Here is a 16,191-nt window from a genome sequence, read left to right as displayed (position 1 = left end):
TGGCAACAGAGAACAAGACAGAATAGACTTAATTAGGTATTTAGGATGGGTGAATATCAAGCTAGGTGTCTTAGTAATATCAAATAATACTAACTGTAAGGTTTTTATGGATTTATTACAGACATGATGCAATTTCCAATATGTGATTTTCTGAAAGTTTTCTGGGGAAGAAAAAACCTACAAAAAAAAAACAACCTGAAGCTGCAGGTAGTAAATGGCTCCACAGGTAATCTTAGGTAGCGGATTAAGCTGCTATCTACCATGTGCACTTTTAATGCACAGCAATTAAAGATTTTATAAGAGTTTTGCCACAGAGGCAACTTCAGGATTTTAATGACAGCCTGTCTTTTGTTTGTACTGGAATCAATGCTCTGGATTAATAAGAGGTGGATATATAAACCTATGCCTGAACTTATATTACATTCGATACCTCTTTGCTCCTTGACATTTATTTCCAAAACTGTATCCCTTTGATAAATAGAGTGCATCTTTGTTTTTGGCAAAATTCAGTATAATACTACTTACCCAAATGAAGAAACAGACATGGACTTAAAACCAGCTTTTAAAGAAAACCACAGTGTGAATATGTAATCAAATTAAGGCAGTATATCCTAGTCCGTGACTTGGTAAATTCAACATTCCTCTATTACTTAACTTCAAAGAGTAAGATTTTTCTTTTCCCTCTTTAATTGAGAACAAGCAATATCTGCATTTGGTTACAAAAAGTTAAAATGCCTCCTGCCTCTTCTAATTCCACATTAACAACAACAACAAAACCAACCAAAAACCAAACAAACAAACAAAAATAAACAGTATCAGACAATGTAGGAAAAAGTCAGTCTGATTTCTGTGTTTTCACTGAAAAACTGTTAAAGCCTGAATGAATTACACTGATTAGTTTGGACAGGATTAATCATGAACATTTTCAACCTATGCCTTTTGTGATTCACTGCCAAGCCCCTTTTATCCAGCTATTTTTTCTGGCTATTACTTGTAGACCAAAAGTATGGCTCAAGCGATGATGCTCATCTGATGAAGTTTTTAGTAGACTAGTTACAGTGGCTAGTATATTCTCACAGAACTTACAAGCAACACTAATATCCTCTTCCCCACTAAGCTTCACCAATCTGCTTCCCTCCCTACATCTTGGGAGTTCACTTTCTCATATGTGCCTTTTCTTATTTGTTTTAATTCAGTATCATTGTGAATGACTGCATAAAACTGTGAACAGAAGCAGTAGCGCAAATCTCTCTACTAGATGTCAATTATAGTCAAGTTCAGTCTCTCTATAGCTCAAATATTCAACATAATTCCTCAAAAGGTCGGTAAACATTTCATTTGTTCCAGTTTAATATTATACAATATGTGGAAGGCATTTAAGCTACAATAACAAGAAACAACTAAAGCAAATGGGAATCCTGAGTAACTTCAGGTTGTACATGAACTCAAGAGAAAGGGAAGAACCGAGACTGGCCCTTTGCTGTATACCATATATACCACATACAGATGCTGGGTAAACAGGAGACTAAGTTGACTGTTATATGGTCTGATTAAGAATGTGACAGTCATCTCCTGCATTCCCATTGTGCCTGACATTATCACATAGCTGCTATTTAAATAAAGGAATGGGCAATAATATGTATTTTGTTTTGCTGAGAATTAGTTATTATACTAGCCACTCGCATCTTAAATTAGGCTTTATCTGCATCAAGAATATCATGTATTTAATGTCTTTGATGTTTTTGATTAAGTAGTGGAATTTTCTACAATTTTGTAGCAGAAGCATTGATAATCTGGTGAGACCTCTGAATTTACAAGTGATTTAGTGATCATTTGGTTTTTGATACTGCAGATCAAAATACTGAAAACACATCCACAAATTAGTACTCCTTTATGATACCCACATGTACATTAAACTGTTGAATGTAAGTCAGAAAACCACAAATCATCTATAAGGATAAAACATCAAATTCAAGCTGCCAACACTGATCCTGTTTAGCCGGATCTCTCATCTGTACTGAACACAGATAATTCTATTGTGGACTTTAAAATTATCAGCACTTGGAGACACTCTTTCCATGATGAGGGTACGAAATAAATTGCCAGCATTTGATTATAAAAGCAACAGTTTCCTTTTCGTGTATATTTTTTTCTGTGTACATGAATGTGTGCTGGAATTTTCAGATTTGCCTTTTAAAATTAACTTTTTTACATGCAACGGAAAAGCATTTATCTTTATAAATGTTTTCTGTTTTGAAGCCTATTGTGCAGTAAGAACAAGATATATATATATATATATATTATATATATTTCACTGTGAGGCCTCATAAATTCATACAAAGTATGGTAGAGGTATTGCTAAAGTAACTGTTCCGGATGTTTTGGAGTTCCAGCAGACAGTTGATGCATTTGAAGCATCTTGATATTACAGTATTCTCTCAAAATACAGTTAAGATTGTTTCATTTACATTATTAGAAGTTTTAGAAGTTTGAAATCAGAGCTATAGCTATCATATTCAGCAATAGATGTGTATTTTATGAGAGCTCTAATTATAGTTCCATTATTAAAAACTAGGTTACAATATGTTCCCGTGCTATCATTATGTACACCCTGCAGAACCTCATTATTTTATAAATAAGTTTCTTTTGAGAATACAGAAAATCTGTTACTGAATGAAGTATTAAAATTAATATGCTCCCCATGTTTAAATTTGCTTTGACTTTTAAGATACTGCATGATAAGTTAAACAAGATACATTTTATCAATAAAGTATGACTAAAGAAAATAATATGTACTGTCTATTGTTAGAACAGGAAAAACACAAAGGTCTCATGGATTATAGTCTCCAATTTCTCCTGTACTTGTGAATTACATAGTATCTTGTCTCACAAACATTAAACATCCATCTTTTGACCTATCTTACTGAAACAATGATTACTTGCTTATTTAAATGAGTCACATACTGTTGTCTTCAAAGCTGGGATTTTCTGTATAACCCACTTTCTGTCTAGTAAAAAAATAAAAAAAAATAAAAGTAGAAAATAGAACCTGCTTTTGGGAGAAGCCGTTAAAGACCTGCAGCTGCATTTTTTCCCCAATTTGTCAATTTAAAGCACTCCACTCCACATGCAAACAGAAGTCTTAGAAGAGATGTGGTTTCACCCACAGCAGCTGTAATCTTGCTCCCAGTTCTAGGTACCCTTTCCTGGACTTCAAGGGAGGTTGGATATTAGGAAAAAAATATTTCTGAAACAATGGTCAGGTGCTGGAATGGCCTGTCCAAGGAGGTGACTGAGTCACTGTTCCTGGAAGTGTTTAAACATTTACATGTTGTAAAAAAGGAAGTGGTTTAGTGGAGAAGTATTGGTGGTAGGTGAACGCTTGGACTGAATGATCTTGGAGATCTTTTCCAGCCATGGTGATTCTATGATTTCTTGGTAGTACTTCAAAGGGTTGTTAGGGTCTGCATGTCACAGGCAGAAAACTGTCATAATGTTATGTATGGCTGAGATTTCATTATGAATCTATCATGTCACAGACTTGATTCACAGAATCACAGAATTGTAGGGGTTGGAAGGGACCTCCAGAGATCATTGAGTCCAACACCCCTACCAGAGCAGGCTCCCCACACCACGTCACACAGGTAGGCATCCAGGCGGGTCTTGAATATCTCCAGAGAAGGAGACTCCACCACCTCCCTGGGCAGCCTGTTCCAGTGCTCCGTCACCCTCACTGTAAAGAAGTTCTTCCGCACATTTGTGCGGAACTTCCTTAGCGTAGGGTTCATTGCCGAACTCAGAGCTTGAGTTTAAAGTATCTACACATGCTCTAACTGCACACATGGCCAGAAAAAGAACTGGTATGTTCCTCTGGATCTACAATTTGAACAGATGTTTGTGATTTTTTTTCTCCCCTACAATTCGTTAGTATACATGCGGGTTCTTAGGGTATACTAATTATTATATTAGAACAATCTTGTCAACAATTTACTATTGCTCATATTAAAAACATTATTTACATTTCCATTACCAGTCATGTGAACACAGCTTGTAAATGTGAATATTTTCAGAGCTTACCATAAGAGCAGTAGCACTGACAGTCTATAGACACCGAGTTTCCAGAAAAAGAACATAATTTTTGGAGTAGTGCAGTACAAACTCAGTACAAATTAAAATCCAGTACATTCACAAAGTTGAAATAAATATATATTTTAAATGTGAAAAATAATAATATTTTAAAATATTTTACAACTAATCAACTAAATATTTTACAAATATATTTTACAAATATTTTACAACTAAATACTTTACACAACTGAATAACAACCTGGATTTCACAATTCATATGTAAGAGAGTTGACCAACATAACATTCCTGTGTCTGAATTCAAAGTCTTTGGTCAGTTTTCTTAAGACAGTACCTCTAAAACCACATGGAAGTGAATACAAACCAATTCTACTTTTACAATGCTAACAATGATGAGAAATCATTAACCAAGAGTAGCCTATTAACTGAAATCAATTCCCCAGCTAAAAACAGAGATGGATTTGAATCACTGAAAGCAGGTCATGAGAAAAAGGGATTACAAACTGTAGGATTTCTCATGAAGATCCACTTAGTTGCTTTGAAGACTACATCTCCTAAGACATAACAGTCACTAAAAGAGTGAGGAAAAAAAACAACAACAACCCATAAAGAGTGCATAGCTATTGTCCATGACCACTTACATTGCAGCAGAACAGAATCAGAGACCTGTCTATTCTAGTCCTGGAAATCCTAGCTAGAAATAAAACTCATGTGGTTTCTGACTTCAGTGAGAACCAAACCATGTTTTCTGTTTGTCTACTGCACAGGCAGCCAGCATGTATTGAGTTTACCAGACCCAAGTGACTAAACATCTCAGACTAACTGTTCTGAAACTTTTTTGGTGCTCCACACAACATTTTTTACTTTATTTTATTTTAAGGATGAGAGTGTTTTGTCCAAGATATAAAGATCAAAGTGTTGGTTTTCAGTTTTTATTCCCCACCTCTGATCGCTGTAATAAAAAGACTCTGTCCAAAATACAGGTGAAGCATGAGGCAGAGTAAAACTCAAACCAAACCGTTTAGGAAGTTTTTCTTTACTGTCCAAATAAAGTATTCCTCCGAGATGTTGATTAACTCATGTTCAAATACAACTATAAATACTATTTATGGAAGCAAAGTGAGAGGTAGCTAAAATATCATTTATGTACAATCCAATGAACCAGAATTGAAGAAAATGCATCTGGATCATTCAGATGACTGGGTCTAACAGCATCTGCTCACAGGTCATAATTTCACCATAATTTTTGTTGTTCTTTTTGTACTTGCTCTATTTTTCTTCAGTAATTGCAGGCTTTGATATTCCATAAAACAAGAGTTTCCGAGCCAGCAGCGCTTTAAAAAAATTGTACTTTCTTCAGGTATAGATGCAACAGTCAGTGTTCTGTGATCATTTCTGTGATCATAACAAAGCCTAACAGGCAATAAATTTCAAGTTAAGTTACAGCAGATGACTGCTTCTAGGGCTATTTCTTTGTATATACAGGACTGAGATAGTACATTCTTCAAATCTCACTCTTGCCAAGTAAAATAAAATAATTACATCTTGCACCTTCTGTCTAGCACTTCTATTATCTCAGTCTAATATTATTTTTTTTCCATTTCTTCAATAGCATTATGTTGGTGACTCATTTTGTTTGTCATTCAATGCATTTCTCAGAGCTTTTCTCTACTTTATTATTGCCAGCCCAGTTACTCCCCTTTTTGTATGCATATATTTTACTTCTGTCCTAAATACAATACTTCACATGTGTCTCATAATTTACTAATTAATGTGAGATGATTTCTTCATGTCTATATTTCATCCTGATCCTTTCCTCCAAACTGCTGGACATCTCTATATAAACTTGCTGAACACAAATGTGTGCTGTCTAAATCACTTGAGTCACTGTTAGAAAACGCTCCTAACCATGGAAAAATTATGTGGGACTCTTTGTTTCACTGCCCCAGTGCTGAGTACATTATTCAAAATCATAGAATAAAGATAATTTGAATATAACAACTCATTTTTAATGAGAAAAATCAGGTGAGATCTTATAACAAACTAGAATAAACACAAAAAATACCACAGCTATTAAGTCATTATTACCTATTCTCAATGAATATCTAGCAGATAAAATTACAGATTACGAGGTTGACTTATTTTATTACTAGAAAATACAATTTCTTAATTATCTGCCAGAAACTTCAAAAAAATTTAATCAAATTTATAGCTTCAGCTCAGTTTTTACTGGGTATCAAAAGTAAAACTATTAAATACTGCCAAGGGAAGTGGGAGCTTCTTCAATAAGTTAGGCTGTTTCACATCTCCCCCCTTCCCCCAGTCTTTAATGTTCTCAAAGAGTTCACAAAAGATAACTACTTCCAAACAATATAATTGACTTGGATAATTTGCTGACTTGATTATATCTCTTATCTTTGACCTTGCCCCTTTCCACCTCATCTGGTTTTGTTAAATTTGTTCGCAACCAGAGACAAGAAGAGAAAGGTGCAACAGAAAAAACTGCTCACTACATTAGAAATATAACAACAGGGACCAACAAAAAGTATCTGTGTGACTAGTTTGAGGTTTAAGAGGAGAGAATAAATCTATGCAGAGAGTTGTTTGAGAAGAGGATACTTTCTTGTATTTCAATTCCTAAAGAAATAATAGGGAATAAAACTTGAATATTTTTCTAAGTAAATTAGCTGTACTCAGCAATACCTGAAACTTATCATTATCTTGAAAAAAATAAGGCTCAGTGGAAGAATTTAAACAAAATATACAAAGCATATTTTAATTTATAAATAATAATAAAAAATTACCTTAGCAAACTGCGCATTTATCCATTTTGTGAATGTTTTCTTTTGAACATCTTCCCGTTCATCTGTCAGAGAAAAGTAAAGCACTTATTGGAATGATTCAACAAAACATGATAGTATTATCAATTAAAGCTTCAGTCTTGGTTTGTAATAAAGCTACTAAAAATAATTCAAACTTATTCAAGGCATCTAATTGGATGTATGCTGTGCCTTAGAATTACATATTTTTAAAAGCCCACAGGTGCCTCTACAGTCATTAGTTCTGAGGTCTATATCCCTGACTCATCTCATGCATTCAGAAGTGTATTTTTTCTCTGAGAGATAACATGCTGCAGTTAGAACCCGAACTGTTGCTTTTAAACCAAAAGAGGGGAGATTTGGGTTAGAAGTTAGAAGGAAACTTTCTCCAGAAGGTGGTGGGGCCTTGACCCAGGCTGCCCAGACAAGCTGTGGTGCCCCATCCCTGGAGGCACTCACAGCCAGGTTGATAAGGACCTGGGCAGCCTGAGCTGGTAGAAGGAGTTGGAGCTGGGTGGACATTCAGGTCCCTTCAACTTCAACAACCATTTGAACAGGATACCTGGAGTTGTAACAGAACACACAGTGACTGCAGCAACAGAAAACTCTTCTACTGCACTTAAAGAAAAGTACTTAAAATTGCAAGTTTCTATGCATATCTTCAGATTTCTTTGTGAAGTGAAGCCTTTTTTTTGTTTTTGTTTTAAATAGGTTATTTTCCCATTCTGATTTGTTAAATATTTTCTCTCCAGCCGGGAAAAAACAAAAAGCAAAAAACCAACCAACAACCAAGCACACATTTGTTCAGCCATGCACGAAACTTCATTTCAGTTCTTTCATTTGAAAAAACACTGTAGAAGTAGATGAGTACCACAGACCTAGATTCTATTGGTATCCAAATCATGACCAAAGACACAGAATGGAACTGGGTGCACAGAGATACAATTGAGATGTATTTTACATAAAGAAAGAATGGTGCTTTAATCATAGAACCTAATAAGCAATTGCTCAGAAACATCTATTAGACAACATCTGTGGAATAAAACAAAAAGGTAGACCTCTTTGGATGCTGATGTCTAAACAAACTAGAAATAAAGGGCATAATTGTAAAAAAAGGCAGCTGAACGCTTATACGAAAACTAAGCTCACTCAGAACTATCTGTCTTTTGCTTTACAGAAAAATTCTGTACACTTCCTAAATAAAAAGGGATATTCAACTCCCATATGAGATGTTCAGCAATTAATAACATTAATGGATTCAGATGAATCTGAAAGACTGGTATGGACGAGCCACATGAGAAATGCACAGCATTAATAATGCAGTTTGCTTTCCTCCCTCTGCTCCTCCAAGGAGACAAGTCAAGACAAATACATCTTTTGTTCTTAAAAGTTCACACCTCAACAGCAGACATTAAAAGTGTCTTTTTCAAGACTGTTTTCCTTTTACAACAATTCAATATACTTGTGAGAAAAATAATACTACGGCTGCTATCTCATGGAAGTCTTCATATTGAATTGAGCAAATTCTAATTGCTATCAGAGGTTCAGGAATAAAAAGATTTGCAGTGCTATAATACTAGTAGAAACACTCATAACAGCTGGGTATTATATACATTCTGTAATTAACATACAAGTGTTCATTGTAGACAACTTTCTACAGCGCTATTGCTATCTATCCCTAACAATACTTCTTGCTTCATCAGGAAGCATCAGAACGTGAAGGAGACCCAATGCTTTTGGTAATTAACAATGTTAAAGTTGTTACAACTTTTATTTTTTTCCCTTGCAGGTATCTCTTTACTCTTTTAAAGTAAAATGTTCATAATATAGGTTTTGACTTCTTCCAACCACATGCTAGGACCCATGAGCAGAAGACAGGAGAAAGAAGATGCATTTTATTGGTGAAACATACACATTTAATCTGATGTTGTATACAAACTTCTTCAACAACTTCATATGAAGTATTACACATGAATAGCTATTTCTGTTTAAGATTCACAGAGCAGCTCAGGTTGGAAGCGACCTCAAGGATCGTGGAGCACCAGCCTCCCCATTTACTAGACCAGGATGCCCATCCAACCTGGCCTTGAACACCTTCAGGGACAGAGCATCCACAACCTCTCTGGGCAGCTTGTTCCAACACCTCACAACTCTCATAGTAAAGAACTTCCCCTGACATCCAACCTTAATCTTCCCTCCTTCAACTTAAAACCATTTCCCCTTTCCTGCTGTTATCCACCGTTTCGAAGAATTAACTACCCTCCTGTTTATAGGCTCCCTTCAGGTACTGCCTTCTCTTCTCCAGGCTGAGCGAGCACAGCTCCCTCAGCCTGTATTCATAGAGAGGGTGCTCCAGCCCCCTGATCATCTTCTGTTATAAAATCACTAAATCAGACCATAAAAGGAGGTTAGAAGAACATGTGGAATTAACAGAGAAAAGGAGAGCCAGAAATGCCTACATGCCTTCTCGTGACCAACCTTTTTCTTTTCTGCCCCATGCTACTGTACAGCATATTCACACCAACACAGTGAGTTGTTTTGGCATTGCTGTGGGGTTTTGTTTGTTTGTTTGTTTTAAATCACTTTTCCAACAGAATCTATGCCAGAGAATGAGCTCCTGATCACCAATTAATTCACTTTCATTGTGCTAATAAACAAGGATTACCTGAGGAAAAAAGAGAGCTACACACAAAATTAGAATATTTGAAACTCTGAAAAAAATTCAGGCAATTCTCTGCTACCTTTGCAAACACAAATCTGTTCGCTTGCAGTTTTTATACAGAAGTAATTTCAAGCACTTGTGCAAGCACCTCTAGATGCTTGCACTGACAAGTTTATATAACACATTAATCTGACAGTAACAACCTCCTAATCTAAAACTGAGCCCATCTCATTGTCCTGCGTGATTTCCCAATAATAAGCAAGATCTTATTTCCTCAATAAATAAATAAATAAAAGAACAAACAAACACCCACAACCTGAAAAACCCACATTGCTCTCCTAAAACAGACTTGGAGATGGAATAGTAGCGGAAGCTAAATAACATTTGTCTGGGTGCTGTACAGTGCCAAGAACACTCAGCTGCTACTTTCATATCATATCGCTGTGCCTATAACAGATCCTTTAGCAACAACCCCACCAACGCCCTTGCAGGTGCTTCTACTTTGATGCAATTGGAATAATCAAGAGGCCAGGCAGGTAATTCTTTCAACTGCCTAGCAATGATATAGTGTGTTTAATTATTTTATTTCGAGGTGGAAGAATTACAGAGCATTACAGAAACAGCATACTGTCTCTTTTCAGGTAAGCCTAAACTTGAATCATGGTGCGGATCCCACATACTCTTACTGAAGTAACACTGCTGTTGATTAACAGAGCAAAAATATGTTTTCTTCAAAATGCTGGGCCTTGACTGGAAGGCAACAGGCTTACCCTCTTTTCTGTGCATTATCATCTAAGATAACAAGCACACTGAGATCCATAGAAAGCCCACTGTAATGTCAGGAAAAAAGATACTGACCTGTGACAATTATCTGTTTTTCATGTGTTACAGCATCTTTGACCTCTGCACAGAAATTGTTCTAACCAAAACCCATTCACAAACGGATGTAGTTCTGGTAGTTTGAGCATCTAGCTCTGTAACTGCAACTATAAGCCTCTTGAATTAGCTAACTGCACATTTGACTCTAAAAGTATTATTCCAGTCTAGAGTTCACAGAAAATTATGACTAGGAAAGAAAGCACAGTATTAATGGAGCTAATCATCTCACAAAGGCCATTTCTAAGATTTAATCAGGTGACAAGGCTAATATGGATAAGTGGCACAGCAAAGAATGCTTAGCAACACACAATCAGAATTCAACAGAACAAAATGCTATTATTAATGGCCATCTGATATCAGACAACTTTCTCTCTCAGTTACTTAAGCTATTTCATGTTTGCAAACCACTGTTCACCACTGTTCAAATGAAATCTCTTTATTTTCAACCAAAAAAGCAAGCATTATGTTGTCATTCCTTGTTCTTTACAAAACAACCTCACCTCAAATACTACCTAAAATATTAAGTAAAAAAAAAATGGTAAAAGGAAAAAAATAATAATCTGGTATACTACAAAGACTATTCAGAAAGCAAACAACAGTATTAATACAGAACACACAGTTTTTTATAACATGGGCTGACAAGTGGTGAGAGGATTTTACATGGACTAAGTTGACAATACATACAGTATATGTACATATATATGTATATATGTGCATGTGTGTATAATGAAAATGGAATGACATAGTTACATGAGCCATTTTCCCCATGGAAATCCTGGAGAATAGGAAAAGGATCTTCTACTGTTTGGCACATCCATTCTTACACTGTTGGAGAATCTTCCATCCCTCTTACTTTTGAGGCAATTAATAAATAGCACCTTCAACAGAGTGGTTAAGGCTGCAAGCCACTGCTGGGGGTTGTCTGGTCCAACATCCTTATCAGGCAGGGTCACTTGAAATGGGCAGCCCATGGCTACTTGAATCGGTTTTTGAGTATCTCCAAGGATGAAGTCTCCACAGCCTCTCCTATTATATACTACAACATCAAGGCCTTGCCTTTCCTACCGTTTGCACTCTGACTTTCACAGATGCATATACAGGGTGGTTCTGATGCAAGTGGCTTAGAAATTGCTCCTCAAAATTAAGCACAACCCATTTTTCAAAGTTAGAAGACTCTGAAGTGAGCTGGCACCTCAGGAATATGGGAAATGAGCTGTACCTTCAGATTTTATTTTTTTTTCATTTTTTATTTTTTATTTTTTTTTAATTCGAAATAAGGAGACAATCATTGTCTTTAATCTAATGATAAAGAGGTTACATAAAATGAATGGAATATTTAAATAACTGCAGAGACAATGAGAGGAATCTAGCTTTTGAGACAAAAAACTTAATGCTGTCTTCAGCTCCATCACATGTTGGAAAACAAAAAGGGAAAGAGGAGACATCTTATTCTCTCAATCATTGTTGCTCTGAGCTGTGTTAAATAACAATCAAGAAGTTATGTTTGACTAGCTGGAAGAATCAAGTAAGAAGAAAAAAGAAAATAGAAAAGAGAAAAGGATTTTTCCCATATAAGAGCTGAAAACTGTTAAATGGTGGTATTAAGGCATATGACAGTTCCTTCATTGGTGGCAACTGCATGTTCATCTGAACGCTACACTTTAGAAAGTAAAACCACCAAAATTAATATTTTACTTTCTAGCAGTCAAACAAAGCAGATTTAGAGAAGACCAGGATTTGCTTCGTTGAGTGGGAGTGAATGTCAGCAATGATGGGAGCACTGGGAACAAAAGAGGCCATAGATAGTCACATCATCAATACTCTGGCTCTATCGATTCACTATTCTTAGAGATTTCCAGCACACTGTTACAATACTCTGCCAGTTACTCCAACTGCTGAAAAATGTTCCTTTACCATTTTTGCTTATCTGAGGAGGAAAGAAGAAATCAATGCAATACAATGACTGAATGCTATTTGAGTGGCCTAGCTTTGATTTTTAGTCATTGAGGTCATCCAAGACATTCACAAGCTGACAGGAAATACAAAAGACTGCTATCACAGACAGCCAATAATTTTAAGTCTATTGCTTATGTAAGGCAATGTGTAACATGCAATTCATTGTCCACATGTCATAAATATTCTGATGAGAAGAGCGTTAACTTTATCTGAATGCTGTTAAGGCTCCCTGTTCCTTATGCTACTCCTGAGATTTTACTGTGGAGCCTAAGTCAAATTATCATAATCATGCCATCTTAGGCTTCTCAAAACACTAACGAACCTATTCAAAAGCTCAGCACAAATGGCAGACTTCAGCATCCAGAATACTAAAATAAAAAATAAAGTACAACTAAATCCTTTCAAAATAGTATAACATTTTGAGGATGTTCGGTAAAGATTCAAGACAAATTTAGGAATAGGAGCTAGAGTATTACATACCAAAAACATTTAATCTCAAGTCTGTTTTCCCCTTCTGCTTCCTGAGATACAGGAGTACACTGGTGAGGGTTGCATTTGCTGAACAGAAGACAGAAGGGAGAACAGCTCTATGAAAAAAAACTACTAGATTTCTACTGACGCCACAGGCTCAGACTGAATTCCAGACAAAGAAAGCTCCTTATGTTTCTCATTTTATTGTTAGCCTGAACTATTCTCTCATCATAAACGCTTAAGTAAAAGTAAAGTTTCTTGATTTTTCTCCTTTCTTTCCATTCTTTAAGGCATTACAGCTGTTACTAGAACATTCTTGTTCTTCTGACCTAACCACCTAATTAGTTATTGAGAAAAAAACATAGAATGCTTTTGAGGACTGGTAAGGAAGTATGAATGTAAAAAAAGAGCAGGAATGAGAAAGAAAAGAGAATAATAGAGTGAGTGATATTGCAGTAGGGAAGAGAAGGAAAGAAAACGATGACAGTAGAGGAGAAGGAAATGGACTGCGATGGAAGACAAATAGGAAGATGAAGGGACCAGGAGACATCTTACTGGGCTTGGGGGAAGAAAGGGAAAGCAAAGGTGGCAGTCTTCAAGAGTGAGAAAGGCATAAGGCATTGATACAGCTGTGATACTGCTAGCATACAGCGTTGGATGTACAGCTGAAAGTTCAAACAAAGGGAAGCTGTAGATTTGCACAAAAGCAGCACCTAAGAATATAAAGCAAAGCAGTCTAGTGTGATCTGCCTCCCCAGGCCATTAACCACTTAGCAAAAGGGGGAAGGGGGATGGGAGGGAAGAGGAAAAAAAAAAAAAAAAAGATTTGACTAAGACTAAAACATATCAGGACGATGCAAGCAATCTGCATATGAACACAAAAACAATAATGAGTAGCTGTGAAATGTACATATAAATCTAAGTTTAAAAATAAAAACAAACAAACAAAAAAAATCTCATAGAATTTCAGTTCATGTTTCCAGAATATTTCAAGTAAACATAATATAGGCATTCAACTCCGATTCATACAGCGGTAACAGTATTCCCAGCAGTGGGCCTTGTCCTCCTCTAGTCTACCACAAACAAACATGCTTTGGGAACTGACTGTATCTCACTACATCTGCACTGAGCATTTGGCCCAGAAGGAAGGAGCAGCAGAATCACAATAACAAGCAGAAACCATTCCAAATTACTCCGCTGGCTGGTTGTATTCTTCTTGCTGTCTGACTGCTATATGGAGTACCTAATAACTTAACGGTACAGGCTGCAAAATAATGTAAGTGGGTTGAAAATAAAACACTTCCCCACCTCAAGCCCCTAAACATTTCAAATTCTTCTTGCTTGACTTGCATAGGAGAAAAATACTTTTTGGAAGAAGGCTCTGACTTCAGATCTTGTCATCAGCAGTGCAAGGGCATGAGAAAGGAAGGACAGCTCATTTCCTTTACCACTGAATCGTAGCAGCATACTGCCAGTCAGGACACCAGCCTCAAATGCTGGCAACCCAACTTTGTCTTAGGCTCTTGTAATAAGGACATTAACCAGTTTTGAACCACACTTCACAAAAGTACTGTAGTCTCCTAGTTATGGATATTCTTGCAAACATATGTTTTGCTGGTTCCCCTTGTTGGCTTCCACTTATTCTTTTTTAAACTGTGATATTTTCAATCCTGGATTTTTTTCTGAAACGAAAAAAAAAAATCATTCCTTATATGCAACCTAAAAATCCCTCAATATATCTGAATTCTCCATAGAAGATCTGTCATTTCTCAAAATTGAAAAAAAAAAAAAACATCCCCTCTTGTTGGTTCTTGAAAGCAGTGAAATTTTTCCTGGTAAGTTCTTTGCAATACTGGGCAAAGCGTAATTAGGAATATCAGTAATCATACATAGGAACTCGCCCAACTCATGTTAGGGTCTCTGGCTATAGAACATTTCTTCTCAGGAAATAACCTTCATCCAGGAGATGTTCTCCTTTCAGAGGCTAGCCCTTATATGAGCTGAAGGTTGTGTGGGACAAACAGGTAAACTGCTTGCATCTGTGCTTCCTGGGCCAGCCACCCCTTCATCAGGTGTTCAGTCATCAGATCAGTCTGTGACATATCAGTTCCCTTATTCCTCTCTACCTGAGAAGCTGGATGGTGCTCACTAGGGAAAGGGTTAATCTTACAGAAAAATTATATTTATGTGTAAATATGTAGTTATTCATTTGAATACTCAGCTTTGTATGAGCCCCTTTTTCATGTATATACTGACAAACCAAATCTAGAACTGATAATATATTCATATGATCATGTGCTATTTGAACATCATACCATCAATACAGTAGTATTTTCTGAACACTGCAGATGACATTTCATAACCCAAAATGAGGACATATATTTGCACTTACTCAGACCTCGTGATGGTTAGAAATGAAGTGAAACAAAACCATATGCTATGAATGAACCAACTGAATCCACTGCAGTTTGATGGACCTTCCAGAATATTGTCTGATGTTACTATATTATGAACTTCTTGATAGTCAGGCACCAATTAAGTTATGTCGCCAGTAAATCCAAGGCTTCCCACATCTCTCACATCCTTGAATACTTGGGTGGGAGTTGGGAGAGCAAAACTCCTCCAAGCTGTAAGAGCAGAACAAGTCAGAAACGGCCTCATGAGACTGAATGTGTGGAAGGATATAGGGTTGGACAACATATCTCTGCCATGTCATGGCTGTCAGACAAAGTCCCCAGTGACTGGAAAACCAGAAACATAACTCCTCAGAGACTGCCAGCATGGCTTCACCAAGGTCAGATTGTGCCAGACCAATCTGATGGATCTATGATGGAGTGACAGCATTGGTAGAGAAAGGAACAGCAACTGATGTCATCTGCCTGAACTTGTCCAAGGCCTTTGATTTGGTCACACTCCATATTCTCATCTCAAAATTGGAGAGTGATGGATTTGAAGGCCGGGTTGTTCAGTGGATGAAGAATTGGCTGGATGGTCACAGACAAAGGGTTGTTGTCAATGTCTCTATGGCCAGTTGGAGGACAGTCATGGGTAGCATCTCCCAGGGGGTCCATCTTGGGACTGGTGCTCTTCAGCATCTTTATCAATAAACCTAGACAGTAACACTGTCTAGATATATAGATATATAGTCTATCTATACATAGATTTGCTACCATTGTTACACCTAAAACATATTTTAAGACAGCAAACACAAGCTGCAATGTTCACCACAGGCCCTCTCATCCCCAAGGCAGGGGAGGATGCATGAGACCAGCGGGCATTGTACAGGAAGAAAGCACCTGCTGCTGCTCAGCACAGCTC

At 36.7% G+C, this 16,191-nt stretch overlaps 1 protein-coding gene across 17 annotated transcripts in view; it reads right to left on the bottom strand.

Annotated features, from left to right (window-relative positions):
- Window positions 1-16,191, bottom strand: part of DMD (dystrophin) — a 1,014,969-nt gene that overhangs the window by 833,816 nt on the left and 164,962 nt on the right. For all 17 annotated transcript variants that reach the window (XM_015884249.2, XM_015884262.2, XM_032449414.1 and 14 more), the window contains exon 2: window positions 6,891-6,952. In XM_015884249.2, coding sequence (XP_015739735.2) covers window positions 6,891-6,952 — 62 coding nt within the window. The remainder of the gene's footprint in view (window positions 1-6,890; window positions 6,953-16,191) is intronic.

Source organism: Coturnix japonica, chromosome 1, assembly GCF_001577835.2.
Source record: "Coturnix japonica isolate 7356 chromosome 1, Coturnix japonica 2.1, whole genome shotgun sequence".
NCBI lineage: Eukaryota > Metazoa > Chordata > Aves > Galliformes > Phasianidae > Coturnix > Coturnix japonica.
The sequence above is the reverse complement of the archived record's forward strand: the minus strand, read 5'-3'. Positions and strand labels throughout refer to the sequence as shown.